The following is a 20,425-nucleotide window of genomic DNA, read 5'->3' on the forward strand; positions in this document are numbered from 1 at the left end:
TTCTGCAGATTTACACTTAATGATAATTATAATAATAATAATAATAATAAATTGCATTTATAAAGCACTTTTCATTCGGCGAAATGTCAAAGTGCTACAGAAAGAAGACAGACCAATAAAAAAACTATAAAATAAAATACTATATCAAGAATAAAAGATGAGGCAAATAAAACAAACATCATGGTGTCTCAACAGGAATGTCTTAAGTCTGTTTTTGAAAGAGTCCAGTGACTGTGGAGCTCTGATGTGGTCAGGGAGGGAGTTCCAGATACAGGGGGGGCCAGCAGAGAAGGCCTGGTCTCACTACATGTAAAATGCACTAAAGATACTGAAATGAGTCGTTTTTGACAAAAGGATCTGAACTCATTAAAAACCATCATGTCTACACTTGAATCTTATGGCATAAAAACAGCAAATACAATAACTGTCAAATTAAATCAGTTTTTAAGCCTTTTCATACACGTTAAGACCTGAACAGTGACGGTTTAACTGAGCCAACGTTGTGTAAAGACAGAAGGCCGCTTTAGAACGACTTTAATTACAATATGATAATGAACGGAGTGTGATGAGTCTAATTTTAGTTGAACAATAACATCTGCACCGTCCGAGTGCGCGACTGCTCATGCATTATTATTCAGACCGTTCATCACACGTTGCTTCAATTATTCCAATTAATCACTACATGGAATTATTTATTTATATGCAAATACAGTTGGATTAATTATTCATTTTTACCGGGATGAGGATGTGTTAATTGACTCCAGAAACAGCAGGTTGTCTGGAAGTTAAAATAAAACCACATAATCAGTCATATATGTGTTTAGTGATTTAAGAAAAATGATGAGTTCAAAAGGATAAATTGTTCCAAATGTTATGAGACAAATCAACACAAGTACAGTAAGAGTTAAATGTTTGTAATGTCAACAAACCACGTTTTTTGAAACACAAAACACACCTTTTTTTTTTCCAGTATGCTACATAAAAATCTGGTTACTTTTATTTTTTTTTTCAGCTTGGCATATGTCAATGACTAACAACAACACTGATTAACATGTATTATTATATTTTGTGCTAGGTCAAATGTTAAATGCTAAAACTTTAGAATTCTGACCTAAAACAAATAGTGAAAAATAATATGACCTTTTATAACATTCAGTGGAAAGTGTGCATTATATGCTCACCCACATACCGGAAAGATAATAATAATAATAATAATAATAATAATAATAATAATAATAATAATAATAATAATAATAATAATAATAATAATAATAATTTGCATTAATAAAGCACATTTCATTCCAAATAATCTCATAGAGCCACAGTGGAAAAACAAAATCCTTCATAAACATCCACAGTTTGTTTTTGAGCCAGTGAAACTTCTACTACTAATTTTTTGCAGTGGAATAATTTCAGAAGGTTGTGAGCCATAGTAAACTAAATAGTTTTAATAGAGAACTTAATGTGTTTATTATCAGTAAATAAATCAAAATTTCACATTGAAAAGAACCACACTCTTAAATAATGTATGCTTACTGACAAATATTTAAAAGTTTATTAACAGTGTTTCGTCCAAATAGATGAAAACTTTAATGACACGTCAGAAAATATCATTATATCAGCCTCATTTTAATAAAACTCTCAGTGACATTAAACAAAACGGCAGAATAAGCCTAATAATCATCCTACGACATCCTGAAAAACTGCAAAACCAGATACATAACATCCACCCCACATCTCCATGGAAACGGCTGCAGTCACATGATCACGGTCGCTCCTCCATCATGGCCTCGTTGCCCAAACCGAAGCCTTTGGGGCCAAAGTTTTTGGCGTAACACACTGAAAAGAAGAATATCAGTTAAAAATACAAACAAACAAACAAAAAAAAAACCTTAAAAGACTTTGCTAACTGAGCATCCTCTGTCGCCATGGTAACCATCAGGGTACCTTTACAGTACAGCTCGCCGTCTTTGTCCGTCACTGTGGTCGACTCCAGGCTTTTACCGCACAGGAGACAACGGAAACAGGTTTTATGCCACGGCTGCGTAAAAATACACAAAAACAGACACACAAACATGTTGGAAAAATGATCCAGACAGTCGATAATTATTCATTTACCAGAAAATACATGAATGAGGCTGATTTTATGTGTTTAAACACCACAAGTTATTCTATAAAAACACAGATAAGATCTAAAAAAAACACTTTCCAACATGAAACAAGGGAAATCTACATTGTTCTAAAACATTTAATACCTGTTGATCTACTTATTCTATCAATAAGTGTAAATAATTGGTGTAAAATACAGTTATTCGTCTTTTCATGGTCATGAGATATGACCCATTTGGACCTTCAGAAGTTCCGTAGTTACCGTGGAAACACCGTCATCTTCTACAACATTGATTCACCAGTAAAACCCATGGAGTTGGATCAATGACAGTGGATGGACACACTGGGTTTATGTTCAGTTAATGAGAGATTGGACTGAAAAAGTCAGTTTTCTCTGTTTTTGATCTAATAACCTTTGAATTTACTCTGATCTTTAATGAACATCTGCATGATCAGTGAATTAAATCTAAGAAAATACAGGATTTACACTGAAAAATGGAAAATGCAGAGGATAATATTGTAGTAAACAGTGATAAATACATGGAAAAAGGTTGAATTTAATCAGTCTGAAGACTTTGGGAGTTAAATTAGAAGATAATTTGCACCATGGGAAAAGGAGGAGGAAGAAGGAGGAGAGGAAGAAGGAAAAGAAAAAGGAGGTGGAGGAGAAGAAAGGAGAAGAAGAAGGAGGTGGAGGAGAAGGAAGAAGAAGGAGGAGAAAGGAGAAGGAAAAGAAAGAAGAAGGAGGAGAAAAGAGAAGGAGAAGAAGGAGAAAGGAGAAGAAAAAAGGAGGGGGAGAAAGGAGAAGAAAGAAGGAGAAAAGAGAAGAAAGAAGGAGAAGAAGGAGGAGGAGGAGGAGAAGACTATCTTATTTCCTGTATTCACTGACTTCTGTTCAGTTGTTTGTTTTCTCCACTCGTCTATAGATCATATGTTCATGTCATATGTTCATCTGTTTGACTGTAGGTGTTCATTGGGGGCGGGGCTTACCTTTCCCGCCCCCATCACCTTCTCTGCGGCGTAGACGGCCTTGGAGCAGCGGGGGCACCGGTCTGATCCTCCAAACTTAGAGAATTTACCAGAGGTGGAGTTTGTAGAAGCTGGTTTAGGTTTGGATCTGCGGAGAAAAACACACATGCATTTATTATAAAACAAAAAACACTTCTGCCTTAACGTATGTTCTTTACTGAAAGTGGTGTTACTTCATTCTGGATTTATGCACAGAGTCATTATACATATAAAAGGTAAAAAGCTGAGATAAATTAATCCTTGGGTTCCAAAATGACGTATTTATTGAGTTTTTTTTTGTTTGTTTGTTTGTTTGTTTGTTTGTTTGGGGTTTTTTTTTGGTGAAATGGAACGAATATTTAACTAATGACTGATATAATCCAGTTGTGTGTAAAATGTAGATTGATTTTGTTTGTTCTGGAGCTGCACAATATCATAAAAAAAAGAAAAAACAGTCATACTGTCATTGCTAAAGAAGCAGGTAAAATGAAACGAATACAACCTCAAATCAGAACATGCACATACAAACACAAATCACTACTGGCTGTTTTTATATTTTTTTCCCTATTCATCTATTTTATGTCACTGGCAAATGTATATGTAAATGAATATATATGTAATTGAATATCTGCGTAAATTAATATATATGTAAATGAATACGAATATATATGGAAATGAAAGGCCTTCAATAACAAAAGTCGTGTGTTTATTCTTTTTTCTGACAGATGATGCTCAGGGAAAGTACACAGATGTCATTAACTGTTCATTTAATGGTTCGTTCTCCCATTTAACAGAACTAATCTGATGTAGAACACTTCAGATTATATCTAATTTATAAATATAAATACAAACCTCTCTCTGTTCAGTATCACTAAATCCAGAACAGAAAACAGTTAATTATTTTTCCCCCAATTTCTGCACTTCGATCACCATAAATCCTCCTAAATCTGCAGAATTTTATAAATATACACACTGAACAAAAAAAAAAAAAAAAAATCAATAAAATACACACTTATATTTTTGCTCCCATGGTTTATGTTCACAGTAGACCTGTTCCTCTTAAATGTTGTTAATAAATGTGTTTCTGATGCTGCCTTCACGAGCTTTGAGAATTATGGTAAATACTTGTTACGAACTCGAATATTTGAACGTGAACGCCCCCTGACGTCATGTTTTCAACTGGAGAACTGGAAAAAATGTTGATACACGAGCTGCCGAAATTGAATAACCTTTGACCTTTTCAACATGACAGCGAGCAACGAGGGACTGATGGTGAATGATCAACAATGCTTTTATTAACGTTCTGCTGCTGTTAGCATGATTTAGCACATTTCTAGCATACACAATTAGCAAAAAAAAAAAAAAAAAAAAAAAAAAAAGCTGTAGCAGATGAATTAACACGTCCAAAACTGTTTTACTCAAGTAGCATAAATTGTGTGTCAGCATTTTTCATTTTACTCCGACAACAAATGCACATGAATGCAACGAAATCGTAATTTCAAATTCACAAGTGGAAACGTTTATCTTCCCGATAGCCCGAGAAGGCAGCATTGTGATTCTCCGCCCTCCTCACAGGTGAGTCCCGTCATCTACTGTCCAGGTGTGTCTCAGGTTGGACACACGAAAAGGACATTCTGAATGTTCTTTTGTTTTGTTTTTTTTACCGTAAATTATCTCTAAATTATTTTCTGGAATATGATGCTAATCCGACCGAGATTGAACTACACACGACGAATGCAGGTAAGTGGAAAACCCATAGTTTATTCTGTGTTTTTGTCTTTAACTCACATGAAAACTGAGGTTTATGTGACTGAAAATGATTATTTATGTAAATTCTGTTTCTGTTCTTGTGTGTTCAGAGTTAAATTGAGTTTAAAAGTCTGAATGTCACAGTAGGAGACAAAAAATACATTGTCATTTGTCCACTTTTGTTTATTCTAACATTAACCACATGATGGCGCGCTACGATGTATGAATGTGGGTTTGTGTAGACGAAAACTATGAAGGTAGATTTGTTTCTTTATTATTCAATCAAAAAGGAAGTTGCCTTAACCACAAAAAAAAAAAAAAAATTCAATCAAAGAAAAAATGTTTCAATGCAAAAAAATATTTGAGACCCCAAAAAATTGTATTTGAACACTTTTTTTTTTCTTTGATTGTAAAGGGTTTTTTGTTATTGAAGTGAGTTATTTTTTGTTTGAAAATAATTTTTTGTCATCTTTTTTGTATTTGGGTCATTATGGGTAGGATATTTGTGTCTTTATTATTCAGTCCCCCAAAAAACGTCACTTCAAACACTTTTTTTTTATTTTATTGAAAGGGTTTTTTTTTTTTTTGGATTGAAAATGTTTTTTTTTTTTTGATTGAAGCAACTTTCCTTTTGATTGAATAATAAAGAAACAAAGCTACCTTCATAGAAAACTTTTCTGGAAACTATCTAGTCTGCATGATGTTACAGAAAACAGGCTGTGGAATATCAGTTTATGTAAATACCCACATGAGGTGATGTTTCAGTTGTGCTAAGCCCTGCCCTCTTTATCTGACCACACCCCTTTTCACCTGAGCCTCCTCAGGTGATCAGTGAAGTCCACACGGAGCCCATAAAACAGCATAAATCCAGCAAAATGTTAAATACAGGGGGTAATATAATGGTGATAAATCATTTAGGAAAAGCTGATAAATTTTGAAGTCGTCACAAAAAATAGTTCTTGGTCTTGAAGAAATAAAATGTTCATCAGTTTGTTATTTGACTTTTAGTTAGTATGAGCGCTAAAGGTTTGATTTTATTTACACAATAATATAGAATATATTTTATTTACACAATATACATCATGATATGGGTAAATTAATTTTTTTTTTATTATTATTATTTTACTGGTTTGACCCATTTGAGATCAAATTGGGCTGAATGGGGAACCTGCCCCCCCGCCCCCCAAAAAACAAACAAACAAACAAACAAAACATAAGTGTTGTTTTTATCTGTAATTACACAGTTATCCACTGGTTTCTGGCTGCAGTGTGAACACCTACTCCTGAGGCTGCAGGTCCAGGTTGTGTCCGGGGGGGTCCGAGCTCAGAGCCCCCGCCCCCTGGCCGTACCCGTAGCCCTTGGGTCCGTACTTCTTCCCGTAACAGGACTTGCAGTAGATTTCAGAGTCGTGCGCTGCCATCGTGGTGCTGTCCAGTCCCTTCCTACAGCTCACTGCATACAACAAAGAACCACGGGGGGGGGGTTAAATAAAGCCCCCACCTCAGGAGTTTTATCAGTCAGCAGAGCCATTACCACCGTCAGATGGCCTGAGCTTCTGTTTGTAAGAGGAGTGTGTGAAGAGATGAACACTGAGCAGATGGGGGGGGGGGTTATCAGGGGTCAGGACGACCATCACCCACTCAGACCCACACACAGAGTGGACAAAAGTATGTGGACGGTCTCATATACACTATATGGACAAAAGTATGTGGACGGTCTCATATACACTATATGGACAAAAGTATGTGGACGGTCTCATATACACTATATGGACAAAAGTATGTGGACGGTCTCATACACACTATATGGACAAAAGTATGTGGACGGTCTCATATACACTATATGGACAAAAGTATGTGGACGGTCTCGTATACACTATATGGACAAAAGTATGTGGACGGTCTCATATACACTATATGGACAAAAGTATGTGGACGGTCTCATATACACTATATGGACAAAAGTATGTGGACGGTCTCATACACACTATATGGACAAAAGTATGTGGACGGTCTCGTATACACTATATGGACAAAAGTATGTGGACGGTCTCATATACACTATATGGACAAAAGTATGTGGACGGTCTCATACACACTATATGGACAAAAGTATGTGGACGGTCTCGTATACACTATACGGACAAAAGTATGTGGACGGTCTCATACACACTATATGGACAAAAGTATGTGGACAGTCTCGTATACACTATATGGACAAAAGTATGTGGACGGTCTCATACACACTATATGGACAAAAGTATGTGGCCGGTCTCGTATACACTATATGGACAAAAGTATGTGGACGGTCTCATACACACTATATGGACAAAAGTATGTGGCCGGTCTCGTATACACTATATGGACAAAAGTATGTGGACGGTCTCATACACACTATATGGACAAAAGTATGTGGCCGGTCTCGTATACACTATATGGACAAAAGTATGTGGACGGTCTCGTATACACTATATGGACAAAAGTATGTGGACGGTCTCATACACACTATATGGACAAAAGTATGTGGACGGTCTCATATACACTATATGGACAAAAGTATGTGGACGGTCTCATACACACTATATGGACAAAAGTATGTGGACGGTCTCATACACACTATATGGACAAAAGTATGTGGACAGTCTCGTATACACTATATGGACAAAAGTATGTGGACGGTCTCATACACACTATATGGACAAAAGTATGTGGACGGTCTCATACACACTATATGGACAAAAGTATGTGGACAGTCTCGTATACACTATATGGACAAAAGTATGTGGACGGTCTCATACACACTATATGGACAAAAGTATGTGGCCGGTCTCGTATACACTATATGGACAAAAGTATGTGGACGGTCTCGTATACACTATACGGACAAAAGTATGTGGACGGTCTCATACACACTATATGGACAAAAGTATGTGGACGGTCTCATACACACTATATGGACAAAAGTATGTGGACAGTCTCGTATACACTATATGGACAAAAGTATGTGGACGGTCTCATACACACTATATGGACAAAAGTATGTGGCCGGTCTCGTATACACTATATGGACAAAAGTATGTGGACGGTCTCGTATACACTATATGGACAAAAGTATGTGGACGGTCTCATACACACTATATGGACAAAAGTATGTGGACGGTCTCATATACACTATATGGACAAAAGTATGTGGACGGTCTCATACACACTATATGGACAAAAGTATGTGGACGGTCTCATACACACTATATGGACAAAAGTATGTGGACAGTCTCATACACACCATATGGACAAAAGTATGTGGACAGTCTCGTATACACTATATGGACAAAAGTATGTGGACAGTCTCATATACACTATATGGACAAAAGTATGTGGCCGGTCTCGTATACACTATATGGACAAAAGTATGTGGATGGTCTCATATACACTATACGGACAAAAGTATGTGGACGGTCTCATACACACTATATGGACAAAAGTATGTGGACGGTCTCATACACACTATATGGACAAAAGTATGTGGACAGTCTCGTACACACTATATGGACAAAAGTATGTGGACGGTCTCATACACACTATATGGACAAAAGTATGTGGACGGTCTCATACACACTATATGGACAAAAGTATGTGGCCGGTCTCGTATACACTATATGGAGAAAAGTATGTGGACGGTCTCATACACACTATATGGACAAAAGTATGTGGCCGGTCTCGTATACACTATACACTATATGGACAAAAGTATGTGGCCGGTCTCATATACACTATACACTATATGGACAAAAGTATGTGGACGGTCTCATATACACTATATGGACAAAAGTATGTGGACGGTCTCATACACACTATATGGACAAAAGTATGTGGACGGTCTCTTACACACTATATGGACAAAAGTATGTGGACGGTCTCATACACACTATATGGACAAAAGTATGTGGACGGTCTCATACACACCATATGGACAAAAGTATGTGGACGGTCTCGTATACACTATATGGACAAAAGTATGTGGACGGTCTCATATACACTATATGGACAAAAGTATGTGGCCGGTCTCGTATACACTATATGGACAAAAGTATGTGGACGGTCTCATACACACTATATGGACAAAAGTATGTGGACGGTCTCATATACACTATACGGACAAAAGTATGTGGACGGTCTCATACACACTATATGGACAAAAGTATGTGGACGGTCTCGTATACACTATACGGACAAAAGTATGTGGACGGTCTCATACACACTATATGGACAAAAGTATGTGGACAGTCTCGTATACACTATATGGACAAAAGTATGTGGACGGTGTCATACACACTATATGGACAAAAGTATGTGGACAGTCTCGTATACACTATATGGACAAAAGTATGTGGACGGTCTCATACACACTATATGGACAAAAGTATGTGGCCGGTCTCGTATACACTATATGGACAAAAGTATGTGGCCGGTCTCGTATACACTATATGGACAAAAGTATGTGGACGGTCTCATATACACTATATGGACAAAAGTATGTGGACGGTCTCATACACACTATATGGACAAAAGTATGTGGACGGTCTCATACACACTATATGGATAAAAGTATGTGGACAGTCTCATACACACCATATGGACAAAAGTATGTGGACAGTCTCGTATACACTATATGGACAAAAGTATGTGGACGGTCTCATATACACTATATGGACAAAAGTATGTGGCCGGTCTCGTATACACTATATGGACAAAAGTATGTGGACGGTCTCATATACACTATACGGACAAAAGTATGTGGACGGTCTCATACACACTATATGGACAAAAGTATGTGGCCGGTCTCGTATACACTATATGGACAAAAGTATGTGGACGGTCTCATACACACTATATGGACAAAAGTATGTGGCCGGTCTCGTATACACTATATGGACAAAAGTATGTGGACGGTCTCATACACACTATATGGTCAAAAGTATGTGGACGGTCTCATATACACTATATGGACAAAAGTATGCGGACGGTCTCATACACACTATATGGTCAAAAGTATGTGGACGGTCTCATATACACTATATGGACAAAAGTATGTGGACGGTCTCATATACACTATATGGACAAAAGTATGTGGACGGTCTCATATACACTATATGGACAAAAGTATGTGGACGGTCTCATACACACTATATGGACAAAAGTATGTGGACGGTCTCATATACACTATATGGACAAAAGTATGTGGACGGTCTCGTATACACTATATGGACAAAAGTATGTGGACGGTCTCATATACACTATATGGACAAAAGTATGTGGACGGTCTCATATACACTATATGGACAAAAGTATGTGGACGGTCTCATACACACTATATGGACAAAAGTATGTGGACGGTCTCGTATACACTATATGGACAAAAGTATGTGGACGGTCTCATATACACTATATGGACAAAAGTATGTGGACGGTCTCATACACACTATATGGACAAAAGTATGTGGACGGTCTCGTATACACTATACGGACAAAAGTATGTGGACGGTCTCATACACACTATATGGACAAAAGTATGTGGACAGTCTCGTATACACTATATGGACAAAAGTATGTGGACGGTCTCATACACACTATATGGACAAAAGTATGTGGCCGGTCTCGTATACACTATATGGACAAAAGTATGTGGACGGTCTCATACACACTATATGGACAAAAGTATGTGGCCGGTCTCGTATACACTATATGGACAAAAGTATGTGGACGGTCTCATACACACTATATGGACAAAAGTATGTGGCCGGTCTCGTATACACTATATGGACAAAAGTATGTGGACGGTCTCGTATACACTATATGGACAAAAGTATGTGGACGGTCTCATACACACTATATGGACAAAAGTATGTGGACGGTCTCATATACACTATATGGACAAAAGTATGTGGACGGTCTCATACACACTATATGGACAAAAGTATGTGGACGGTCTCATACACACTATATGGACAAAAGTATGTGGACAGTCTCGTATACACTATATGGACAAAAGTATGTGGACGGTCTCATACACACTATATGGACAAAAGTATGTGGACGGTCTCATACACACTATATGGACAAAAGTATGTGGACAGTCTCGTATACACTATATGGACAAAAGTATGTGGACGGTCTCATACACACTATATGGACAAAAGTATGTGGCCGGTCTCGTATACACTATATGGACAAAAGTATGTGGACGGTCTCGTATACACTATACGGACAAAAGTATGTGGACGGTCTCATACACACTATATGGACAAAAGTATGTGGACGGTCTCATACACACTATATGGACAAAAGTATGTGGACAGTCTCGTATACACTATATGGACAAAAGTATGTGGACGGTCTCATACACACTATATGGACAAAAGTATGTGGCCGGTCTCGTATACACTATATGGACAAAAGTATGTGGACGGTCTCGTATACACTATATGGACAAAAGTATGTGGACGGTCTCATACACACTATATGGACAAAAGTATGTGGACGGTCTCATATACACTATATGGACAAAAGTATGTGGACGGTCTCATACACACTATATGGACAAAAGTATGTGGACGGTCTCATACACACTATATGGACAAAAGTATGTGGACAGTCTCATACACACCATATGGACAAAAGTATGTGGACAGTCTCGTATACACTATATGGACAAAAGTATGTGGACAGTCTCATATACACTATATGGACAAAAGTATGTGGCCGGTCTCGTATACACTATATGGACAAAAGTATGTGGATGGTCTCATATACACTATACGGACAAAAGTATGTGGACGGTCTCATACACACTATATGGACAAAAGTATGTGGACGGTCTCATACACACTATATGGACAAAAGTATGTGGACAGTCTCGTACACACTATATGGACAAAAGTATGTGGACGGTCTCATACACACTATATGGACAAAAGTATGTGGACGGTCTCATACACACTATATGGACAAAAGTATGTGGCCGGTCTCGTATACACTATATGGACAAAAGTATGTGGACGGTCTCATACACACTATATGGACAAAAGTATGTGGCCGGTCTCGTATACACTATACACTATATGGACAAAAGTATGTGGCCGGTCTCATATACACTATACACTATATGGACAAAAGTATGTGGACGGTCTCATATACACTATATGGACAAAAGTATGTGGACGGTCTCATACACACTATATGGACAAAAGTATGTGGACGGTCTCTTACACACTATATGGACAAAAGTATGTGGACGGTCTCATACACACTATATGGACAAAAGTATGTGGACGGTCTCATACACACCATATGGACAAAAGTATGTGGACGGTCTCGTATACACTATATGGACAAAAGTATGTGGACGGTCTCATATACACTATATGGACAAAAGTATGTGGCCGGTCTCGTATACACTATATGGACAAAAGTATGTGGACGGTCTCATACACACTATATGGACAAAAGTATGTGGACGGTCTCATATACACTATACGGACAAAAGTATGTGGACGGTCTCATACACACTATATGGACAAAAGTATGTGGACGGTCTCGTATACACTATACGGACAAAAGTATGTGGACGGTCTCATACACACTATATGGACAAAAGTATGTGGACAGTCTCGTATACACTATATGGACAAAAGTATGTGGACGGTGTCATACACACTATATGGACAAAAGTATGTGGACAGTCTCGTATACACTATATGGACAAAAGTATGTGGACGGTCTCATACACACTATATGGACAAAAGTATGTGGCCGGTCTCGTATACACTATATGGACAAAAGTATGTGGCCGGTCTCGTATACACTATATGGACAAAAGTATGTGGACGGTCTCATATACACTATATGGACAAAAGTATGTGGACGGTCTCATACACACTATATGGACAAAAGTATGTGGACGGTCTCATACACACTATATGGATAAAAGTATGTGGACAGTCTCATACACACCATATGGACAAAAGTATGTGGACAGTCTCGTATACACTATATGGACAAAAGTATGTGGACGGTCTCATATACACTATATGGACAAAAGTATGTGGCCGGTCTCGTATACACTATATGGACAAAAGTATGTGGACGGTCTCATATACACTATACGGACAAAAGTATGTGGACGGTCTCATACACACTATATGGACAAAAGTATGTGGCCGGTCTCGTATACACTATATGGACAAAAGTATGTGGACGGTCTCATACACACTATATGGACAAAAGTATGTGGCCGGTCTCGTATACACTATATGGACAAAAGTATGTGGACGGTCTCATACACACTATATGGTCAAAAGTATGTGGACGGTCTCATATACACTATATGGACAAAAGTATGCGGACGGTCTCATACACACTATATGGTCAAAAGTATGTGGACGGTCTCATATACACTATATGGACAAAAGTATGCGGACGGTCTCATATACACTATATGGACAAAAGTATGTGGCCGGTCTCGTATACACTATATGGACAAAAGTATGTGGACGGTCTCATATACACTATACGGACAAAAGTATGTGGACGGTCTCATACACACTATATGGACAAAAGTATGTGGCCGGTCTCGTATACACTATATGGACAAAAGTATGTGGACGGTCTCATACACACTATATGGACAAAAGTATGTGGCCGGTCTCGTATACACTATATGGACAAAAGTATGTGGACGGTCTCATATACACTATATGGACAAAAGTATGTGGACGGTCTCATACACACTATATGGTCAAAAGTATGTGGACGGTCTCATATACACTATATGGACAAAAGTATGCGGACGGTCTCATACACACTATATGGACAAAAGTATGTGGACGGTCTCATACACACTATATGGTCTCATGTATATGAGACCGCCCACATACTTTTGTCCATATAGTGTATATGAGACTGTGTTATTGTATAAATAATATGTACACTATGTGGACACGTTGAATTCAGGTGTTTCTTTTCTAACAGGGGTCTGGGATACAAAACAATAATGACTAATGTCAGAATATAGTTTTATATTATGGGATAAATATCATTGAATTGGTTAGTTTGGTTTAAAATGTTATCTTTGTTTCTAAAATGCCGCAGAGATGGTTTTTACTCTCAACACTGATTTTTTTTTTTTTTTTTATCCATGAATGTGATTTTAAATATTCTTCCTCTAAATTTCTAAAATATTTTTCCTGCTCTGACTGTAAATAATAATTTTCTACCACAATTAACCATCTACTTTCTTCACATCTGACTGAGGAAGAAAAATCTACCATTAAACTTCAAAGGTGCAGGAGACTTTTGTCACCAAGTTTTCATCAAATCTGTAAAACCTCAGTCATAGCCTCAGTATCATGAATCTGTAAGTCTTTCTGTGGTTACTCACCTGAATCTCTTCCCTCACGGTGAAAAATTTCAAAGTGTCATCCACCATAAACAAACCATTTGTTTACAAACAGAGCCGGGAGGTAACTTTAGCGTCTTTGGAATTTCGTCGCGAGGTGAGTAATCACAGAAAGACTTATGGATTCCTGATACTGAGGATATGACTGAGGTCTTACAGATTTGATGATAAATTGGTGACGAAAGTCTCCCGCACCTTTTAAGGAAATATTAATGTTTTTATCTCAGATCATCATGAACAGGACATCTTACAGCTGTAGACATGGTGTGTCCCAATACTTTTGTCCATATAGTTTATAAACATCAATATTTCCTAAAAGTGTAATGGGAGATTTTTCTTTCTCACTGAGATGTGATGAAAGTAAATGGTTAGATGTGGTAGAAAATTCTTCTTTACAGTCAGAGCAGGAAAAATATTTTAGAAATTTAGAGGAAGAACATTTAAAATTACAGTCATGGATAAAAAAATAATAATGTTGAGAGAAAAAAAAATACATCTGAGGCATTTTTAAAGCAAAACTAACCATTTAAACCAAACTAACCAATGAAATGATATCTATCCCATAATATAAAACTATATTATGTCATTAGTCATTATTGTTTTGTATCCCAGACCCCTGTTTGAAAAGAAACACCTGAATTCAACATGTCCACATACTTTTGTCCATATAGTGTATGTCCACAGATATGATGAGCTGCTGTTAAAGTCTCCTCATTCCAGCTCATCCTGAAACTTTTCCAGAGTTTTTCCACATCTTCAACCGGCTTCACTGTGTTTTTGAAGAAACATGAGACTCACTGCACCGTTGCCACTCGACTTAAATGAAACTGAAGTGGATAAACCACTGAAAACAGCTGATCTACTGCCCTGGGACATGAACAGGAGCTGGATTAATTTAGAGATTTAGTTCAAGCCTCAAAACTTTGGCTGCATCACAACTGAGATTCAGGTCAGGACAAACAAACAGAGGAAGCAGATGAGTGAACGGGGAGGTTTGAGTATGGAATAGAAAACAGACCAGTAGGAGCTGAGACCTCCTCAAATTCAAATATAGGTTTAAAGCGGGTTTGAACAGGTTAGCGACATATTCTGAAACGGAACAAGTGTCTGAGTTTTCACCATAAACTTCATGGTGTTCCTTCTGTTTTTCTGCATTATTTTAACCCTTAAATAGGTACTGGAATGTGTTTCTGCAATATTATATACATGCATATCTCCTCCTGAGACCCAGGAAAGTCAAAGTTTACACTTTTTTACATTAAATAATGGTCATGACTGGAGACAGCACAAAAGTTTTTTCAGATACATTTGTTTTTTTGTTTTTTTTTCAATGGAATGTCCATTGCAGTGAAGTTTCATTTGTTTTAAGTAAAGCTGTGAAACTCTTGTCCCCTACATCGGACAAAAATGCATTGTTGGGTCTCAGGAGGATTTTAAGTATTGCACTATTTATCATGGCAGTAACAGTCATATACAAATATGAAATTTGGCAGAAACAACAGGGAAATTACAGGGTATTGTACCCCCAGCATGGTTTAAAAAAAAAAAAAAAAAAAAAGACAAATTTCTATCATTAGGTAAACGGAAGGCCAAAAACTGAACACAAAAAGTCATGTACTTGTCTAATAAAGTTAGAAATGGAAAAAAAGTCAATGCTACCTTTAATCCTAAAACCCTAAACAGTAGCTAGAGACAAAAACCATCTACTGATGTAAACTGTTTAATACCTGCTGATCCACTAATCCTGTTGTATCATCTTTATGTGTAATATTTTACACAAGTGTCAGATTTAACATCATCAGACCTAGAGGTCGACAGATATGGGTTTTTCTAAGGCCGATGGCGATTTTAAAAAATTTGGTCAGCTGATGGCCAATATCTACAGCTGATATTTAAGGCCGATTTTTTTTTGTTTGTTTTCTTAAAGGACATCGACTGTAAAAATACAATTGAAACACAGACGATTAAGATTTTTATGCAGCAGTGTAAATGAAATTATTAATACACGTTCACATAGTAGACCACTATTAGATTTATTGAACGTCAAGTGCTGCCCACACAGGTGCCTGATAAAATATCTTACAACATTTTTACTACTGATCAAATATCGGCTTTCAAAAAAAAAAAATTAAGGCTGATGGCCGATATTGAAAAAAATCGATATATCGGCCCAATATATCAGCCGGCTGATGTATCGGTCTACCTCTAATCAGAGCCATCATCACCTGCTTAAAAAACATAAAATTACACATAGATACTATTTGATAAAGACATAGTGAATAAATAAGTGATAGAAAACTTGACTGCAAATTCTGCTTTTGCACAAAATCATGACAATCACCTGTTTCAGTCATTATTTCATTACTTTAACTCATTATTCCTAAATTGCTACTGAGTTTGAGCAGTAGGTTTAAGCCTGAATATTCAGTGATTTTTAAATATAATAATAATGGTAATAATAATAATAATAATAATAATAATTTTATTTATATAGCGCCTTTAAAAACTGAGTTTACAAAGCGCTTTGACAGACAGCAGAAGGGGACAACAGCAGAACACAAGATCCAAGCAAAGACACTAAAACAAAAAACAACGCAATAAAAGACATATGTACAGCAAACGTGAAAACATGACACTTTGAATAAATTTGAGTCTATTGAAGTAGAGAGGGCAGAAATAATGTAACATGATGCTGTCAAATCAATGCAAAAATGAAGGTGTGAAATAAAACAAAGTATGAGAATACAAATGAAAAACCAAAACAGGGTCAAATTAAATATTCCACATTAAGAAGGGACAACATCACATAAAGGCAAGTCTGTAAAAATGTGTTTTAAGAAGTGATTTAAAAGCTGTTACTGATTCCGCAGGCCTTATCTAAATAGAAGTGGATAAACGGAGCCACTCACTGCAGATGAAGCAGGTTTTATGGAAACTCCTGCCGTTACATTGGATCTCCTCTGCGTGATAAACCGTCTTGTCACAGGCTGCACATTTGGAACCCCCTCCCCAGTTCGGCATCTGAGGAACAGGGACAAAATAAAAAAAAACATGACAGTTCATCTCAGTTAGTACTTATCATATAATTTCTTTGATGGTTTATCTTCTCAATCAGACAAATGTTACATCAGCTGTAAAATGATCAGATCACAGCAGGGGTCCAAACCCATTGAATTCAGACCAATATGATCTGAACTGGACCAGAGCAGGAAAATAATAATAATAATAATAACCTATAAATAATGTCGACTCCAAACTTTTCTCTGTGCTTTACAGTTTAAAAAAGTCAAATTACATGATGAAAATGTTTACATCTATAAACTAACATTGAAGAATGTGAATAAAATGAACAACCTGTAATGTCTGAAGAAAAATATAATTTTTTTTTTTTTTTTAAATCAATATTCAGCTTCAGTTTATCATTTACACATGTACATTAACCCTGTAAAGCCTGAACCATTAAATCATTGACAGAAAATTCCAGTTCTTTGAAACTGGAGCCTTTATTGGTCCTTCTGAACAACCACAAAACATTTTTTCTTCAAATATCAATTTCCATGTATGAGTTTCAATTTTGTATCATATTTAATACATTGGGTCTCAATGCTCAAATATTATTATTTCTGAACAAACAAAAACATAATAGAACACAAACATGTCTAACAAATTGTTAATGCCTTTTCAAAATGGTCCCAGTTCTTCCTCCTTCCTCATTAATGACAGTCTTGTTGTGTCACTGGAAAGGCCTCTGGTGAATGAACTCCTCCCCCTAGTGGATTATCAGTGTATTGCATGTATCTAATTGTATACATCAGGTTTTTCATCAGGTGTTTGAAAAACAAATATCAAACTAATCATGGAGAGGGCTTCAAAACTCATGCATCAAATATGATACATTTGGTGTTGTAGGGTTAAAACTTACAGATCACAGTGGATCTACAAGAACACAACATTTAATAACAGGCAGAATATTGGTACAATTGCATTTCATGTTCACATTTTTTTAATGACATTTTCATGTAATTTTTTATACTAAAACAAAGAAATTAAGAGTTACAGTATTTATCTACATTTGTTAATTACCATAATGATAATATTTGTCTAATACATATTGTACAAATTGTTGTTTTAACTGTTTTAATAGTGTTTAGTATGTATATTAGGGCTTTTATACATACAGGGTGGAGAAGCAAAATTTACAGTGAACATTTAGTTGTTTTTTCTCAGCAGGCACTACTTCAGTTGTTTTGAAACCAAACATATATTGATGTCATAATCATACCTAACACTATTATCCATACCTTTTCACAAACTTTTGCCCATATGAGTAATCAGGAAAGCAAACGTCAAAGAGTGTGTGATTTGCTGAATGCACTCGTCACACCAAAGGAGATTTCAAAAATAGTTGGAGTGTCCATAAAGACTGTTTATAATGGAAAGAAGACAATGACTATGAGCAAAACTATTACGAGAAAGTCTGGAAGATACTATTAAAGAAGAATGGGAGAAGTTGTCACCCGAATATTTGAGGAACACTTGCACAAGTTTCAAGAAGCGTGTGAAGGTAGTTATTGAGAAAGAAGGAGGACACATAGAATAAAAACATTTTCTATTATGTCAATTTTCTTGTGGCAAATAAATTCTCATGACTTTCAATAAACTAATTGGTCATACACTGTCTTTCAATCCCTGCCTCAAAATATTGAAAATTTTGCTTCCCCACCCTGTATATATATTTGCATTGTTTGTAATTTCTTTCCTGCTACTTTAATTATACTTTCTGTAACTGTAACTAACCCTGGGATTAATAAAGTATTCAGATTCCTATTTTACTGGTCTGATCCACTTTAGATCAGAATGGTTTGAATGTTGAACCTGAACTAAAATGACTTTAACTCCATTAATTGTTAAAATCTTCAGTGTAATTTTTACATTCATATATTCATCCCACAGGCCAGATCAGACCCTTTGGTGGGCTGCGGGCCGTATGTTTGACACCGTTGGGTTAGACCATGAATGAAAATCTTTAACATGTCTTTTTCAGTTTTCTGTTCATGGTTAGTGCACCCCCCCACCCCCCATCAGCCCCTGTCCATCCCCTCACAGGCCTGGTATGTGATGTTCCAGAAATAGATGCTTCACTGAGGCATCACCCAGACAAAAGCTGAACAGCCCTTTCATTAAGCCCTGAGAATGTCCCAACAGCACCCCCATGACCATGCCCCCCCCCCATTCTGACCCCCACCCCCGACCCTGATCTGACTCCAGCTCCTGACACACAGATGGATCCCTAACCCTGGTCCAGTTCCTAACCTCCTCCTCATTCCTACCTTGACTCCAGCCTCTGTTCTTCTTCTTCTGTCCCTCCGTGGCGCTCTGAGCTCCACGCCACCGCCTTAAATACCATCCATCAGCCAATCAGAAGAGCCCGACGCTGACGCTCCAGTGAAACCATCCTCCTAAAATAACCGGTGACGGATCCGGGCCCTTGGACCCTTCATCAGCCTCTGAAACATTTGGTCTGGACTCAGATTCAGGAAACCCCGGTCATCCATAAACCAGTCTGACACCAGGACCGGACTGGACCAGTTTATGGTCATGGACGGTCCAATCCAACGGTGACCTTTTTAGTTTTAGGTGTTTTTATTGATCCATAAACCAAATACGATGAAGAATTTTATTCACTTTGTCAGACGTCTGATACATAATCACCATCTTTAGAGAAAATAAATGTTGATGTTTACCTATTGTTTAAAATGTTTTTTTTCATTAATGTGTATGTATAAATCTGTGTTCATTCATAGATATAGTGACGGACTGAAACACCTTCAAATAGGAACTATTTACATATGTATACTGAAGATTTATTTGTTAAAGGCATAAATAAAAACAAAATAAACAGTAACACAGGTATCGGTTCAAATGTCAACTAAAAAGTATCTTGTTTTACAATTTTGCAGATTTCCATGAAATTCATGCAAGTTTTCACAGGATTTTCAACAAAATCAACGTATTTGTCTCTAGAGACATCAGTTTACATATTTAATTAATAGGAAGTTATTTACAGTTCATATGTTGGAGTTTTGACCCTTTAAAGATGTGTTT

At 36.9% G+C, this 20,425-nt stretch overlaps 1 protein-coding gene across 1 annotated transcript; it reads right to left on the reverse strand.

The window, feature by feature from the left end:
* Positions 1-1,538: 1,538 nt before the first annotated feature.
* LOC115416881 (cysteine and glycine-rich protein 3-like) lies at positions 1,539-19,679 on the reverse strand. The gene is made up of 6 exons (XM_030130757.1): positions 19,651-19,679; positions 17,230-17,341; positions 6,148-6,319; positions 3,100-3,226; positions 1,948-2,041; positions 1,539-1,839 (listed from the first exon to the last, which is right to left on the reverse strand). The coding sequence occupies exons 2-6, from the start codon at positions 17,339-17,341 to the stop codon at positions 1,766-1,768; spliced, it is 579 nt and encodes a 192-aa protein (XP_029986617.1). The 5' UTR covers positions 19,651-19,679; the 3' UTR covers positions 1,539-1,765.
* Positions 19,680-20,425: the final 746 nt, after the last annotated feature.

Source organism: Sphaeramia orbicularis, chromosome 3 (genome assembly GCF_902148855.1).
Source record: "Sphaeramia orbicularis chromosome 3, fSphaOr1.1, whole genome shotgun sequence".
NCBI lineage: Eukaryota > Metazoa > Chordata > Actinopteri > Kurtiformes > Apogonidae > Sphaeramia > Sphaeramia orbicularis.

What these genes read in the sequence shown, in the direction of transcription:
- LOC115416881 (XM_030130757.1), bottom strand. Translation starts at nt 17,341, where the DNA reads ATGCCGAACTGGGGAGGGGGTTCCAAATGTGCAGCCTGTGACAAGACG. An exon ending in CTGGACCTGCAGCCTCAGGA is followed by an intron (nt 3,227 to 6,147) that starts GTAGGTGTTCAC and finishes TTTTCTCCGCAG; the next exon opens with ATCCAAACCTAAACCAGCTT. An exon ending in AGGTGATGGGGGCGGGAAAG is followed by an intron (nt 2,042 to 3,099) that starts GTAAGCCCCGCC and finishes ATTTTTACGCAG; the next exon opens with CCGTGGCATAAAACCTGTTT.